This window comes from Mirounga angustirostris, unplaced genomic scaffold (assembly GCF_029215605.1).
Source record: "Mirounga angustirostris isolate CCGP_5_RB_7025 unplaced genomic scaffold, mMirAng1.0.hap1 SCAF_9, whole genome shotgun sequence".
Classification (NCBI taxonomy): Eukaryota; Metazoa; Chordata; class Mammalia; order Carnivora; family Phocidae; genus Mirounga; species Mirounga angustirostris.
Genome location: NW_026991717.1, coordinates 113,117,328 through 113,120,117, shown reverse-complemented (window position 1 = coordinate 113,120,117; position 2,790 = coordinate 113,117,328). Strand labels below are relative to the sequence as shown.

The 2,790-nt window shown below is 71.9% G+C and overlaps 1 protein-coding gene across 1 annotated transcript; it reads left to right on the top strand.

Moving 5' to 3' along the window:
* Positions 1-323: 323 nt before the first annotated feature.
* On the top strand, positions 324-2,590 carry CCDC177 (coiled-coil domain containing 177). Its single transcript, XM_045901996.2, has one exon. The coding sequence runs from the start codon at positions 401-403 to the stop codon at positions 2,588-2,590; it is 2,190 nt and encodes a 729-aa protein (XP_045757952.2). The 5' UTR covers positions 324-400.
* Positions 2,591-2,790: the final 200 nt, after the last annotated feature.

Below are 2,790 nucleotides of genomic sequence, written 5' to 3'. Positions count from 1 at the left end.
CAGCAATGCACTTTGAGGATGAACAGGCCTCTTCGTTTTTTGTTCCTGCAAAGCTGCATCCCCGGTCCCTGCCTAAGCTACAAACAAATACACTAATCCTCCGGGGAATCCTCCACCGCCTCCCTGGCCCACTACTGCCTGCACCGCGATTTTTTCATCTTAACTTGCAGCAGGAAGGAGATGCCTCCAGCGGGCCAGACGCCCTGGGAAGCCGGGCCCCAGGCCCCTGGCCGGCACACCCGGGCTGAGGGAGGTTGAAGCTTTTCTCTTTGCACCGGTCCCCGCCCCCTCCCGCCCGCCCCCCGCCTGGGTTTTCAGGGCATTGGTATTATGATTTACGTTCCACCGGGCCTCTGAGCCTAATCCCAAAGCTGATTAAGTTGGGAGGGGGTGTATATGAATGGGGCGGGGGGAACTGCTCTCATGTATGCCTCGGTGTCCCTACCTTGTCTTCCGCAGGGACTCCGCAAAAGGACAGGGCTCAGCCATGGTGGACCCCGTGCCGGAAGAGGAAAAGGCGGGAACCGAGCCTGAAGGTTCGGAAGGGGACGCAGCCGCCGCATCTGTGCCCCCCGACGCACAGGGCGCCCAGCAGCCCGCCGCCTCCTCGGCCTCGGCCTCCGCGGCGGCGCCCCACACGGTTGAAGTCCCGAGCGCAGCGGAAGAAGGCGGGCGGCGGGAGCAGTCTCCGCTGCTGCACCTCGACCTCTTCAACTTCGACTGTCCCGAGGCCGAGGGCAGCCGCTACGTGCTGACCAGTCCCCGCTCGCTGGAGGCCTGCGCGCGCTGCGCCGTCAAGCCGGTGGAGCTGCTGCCGCGGGCCCTGGCGGACCTGGTGCGCGAGGCGCCGGGCCGCTCCATGCGGGTGGCCACCGGCCTGTACGAGGCCTACGAGGCGGAGCGGCGCGCCAAGCTGCAGCAGTGCCGGGCCGAGCGAGAGCGCATCGTACGCGAGGAGAAGCGGCGCCTCTTCACGCCGTTGGGGCCCGCGGCCGCCGCCGCCTCGGTCCCCAGCGCGGGCGGCAGCAGCAGCAGCTGCAGCAGCGCCAGCCTCCCGGCCTCGCCCGCGCCGCGTGCGGCCCGCAAGGCCTCTTCCAGCCCATCTCCGGCCCGGACGCGACCACCGACCGCGGCGTCGCGGGCAGGTAGGAAGAGCCACTCGCTAGACTCGCTGTCCCGCCGGCGCGAGGGCGCCCTCAGTTCCGAGTCTGGAGCGTCGTCGTCGTCCTACAGCGGGGAGAGCCTGCGGGAGCTGCGCTGGCCTCTGCGGGCCTCGGCCAGGAACAGCTGCCCGGCGGGCTCCGCGTCCTCCGCCCCCAACCCCCTGGGCCGCCCTTCCGCCCTGGCCTTGGTGCCGCTCACCGGCCGCAGCTTCAGCCTGGGTGACCTGAGCCACTCTCCGCAGACGGCTCAGCACGTGGAGCGCATCGTGCGCCAAGTGCGCGCCGAGCGGGGCCTGCGCGGGGTGCCGGATCGCGACCGAAAGATCGCGGCGCTGATGCTGGCGCGCCACCAGGAGGAGCGCCTGCTGCTAGAGCAGCGCGCCGCGGCGCACGGCCAGTGGGAGCAGCAGCGCGTGCGAGCCGAGCAGCGGCGGGAGCGCGAGGAGCGGGAGAAGCAGCGCGCGCTGGAGCAGGGCCGCCGGGCCTGGGCCGCGCAGGTGGAGGAGCGGCGCGGCCGTCGGGGGCGCGAGGAGCGCGAGGAGGCGCGGCGGCGGCAGCGGCAGTGCGAGCGCGGCGAGGAGCGGCGGCGGGAGCTGGCCGAACGCCAGGGCCTGCTGCGGCGGGAGCGGGTCGAGCGCGCGGCCCGGGAGGACCGGCTGCGCAAGCTGCAGCAGGAGCAGAACCTGAAGCAGCGGGAGGAGGGCCTGCAGGAAGGGCGCGAGCGGGCCGAGCTGGTCCACAGGGAGCGCGCCCAGCGCGCGGCCCGCACCAAGCAGCGGCAGGAGGGCCAGCTGCAGCGGGAGAAGCGGGAGCTGAGCCGGGCGGAGCGGGCGCGCCACGAGGCGCTGCTGCAAGGCCGGGCCCGGCAGGAGCGCGCGGAGCGAGAGGGCTTGCGGAGCTCCCTGGAGGCCAGCTTGGGCCGCGCGCAGGAGAACTACGAGCAGCTGGTGGAGCAGCGCGCCCGCGAGCTGCGGGAGCGGGCCCGGCGGGAGGAGCTGCAGGGCCGGCGGGCCAAGGAGGTGGCCGAGCGCAAAGGGCGCGAGCACCAGGCGCACCTGGAGGCGCTGGCCCGGGCCGGGGAGCGGCGGCTGCAGCACGCGACGCAGGCAGCCGAAGAAGCCGTGCAGCAGAAGGCGCGGCGCGTGGGCCAGAGCCGGTTGGAGAAGGAGCGGACCCAGCGCGCCAATAAGCAGAAGGTGGAGAGGGACGAAGACTGCCGCCGGCAGGAGCTGCTGCAGGCCATCGGGCGCAAGCTGGAGCGGAGCGAGCAGCTGTCCCGGGAGCGGCGGAGCGCGCTGGAGACCGCCCGCTCCACAGCCCGGGCCTCCTTCCACGTGCGGGAGAAGGTACGCGAGGAGACCAACACGCGCTCCTTCGACCGCATGGTGCGGGAAGCCCAGCTGCACGCCAGCCTGGACCGCAAATGACCGCGGCCCTGAGCTGGCCAGGCGGCCCCGCTCAGCCCTGCGGGGCCTCCCTTGGCCTTTATGACCAGACTGCGGAAGTCTGCCGTCGGGGCCCAGCGCCGCGGCCTGGCCAGGCTCCCGACCAATGAGGCGATGAGAGGACAGATAGGAGAGCCGCCAGCCCACCGCCTTTTAAAAATCGGACTTCATTTGGAAATGAC

Coding starts and splice junctions, on each gene's coding strand:
- CCDC177 (XM_045901996.2), top strand. CDS start 401: ATGGGGCGGGGGGAACTGCTCTCATGTATGCCTCGGTGTCCCTACCTT.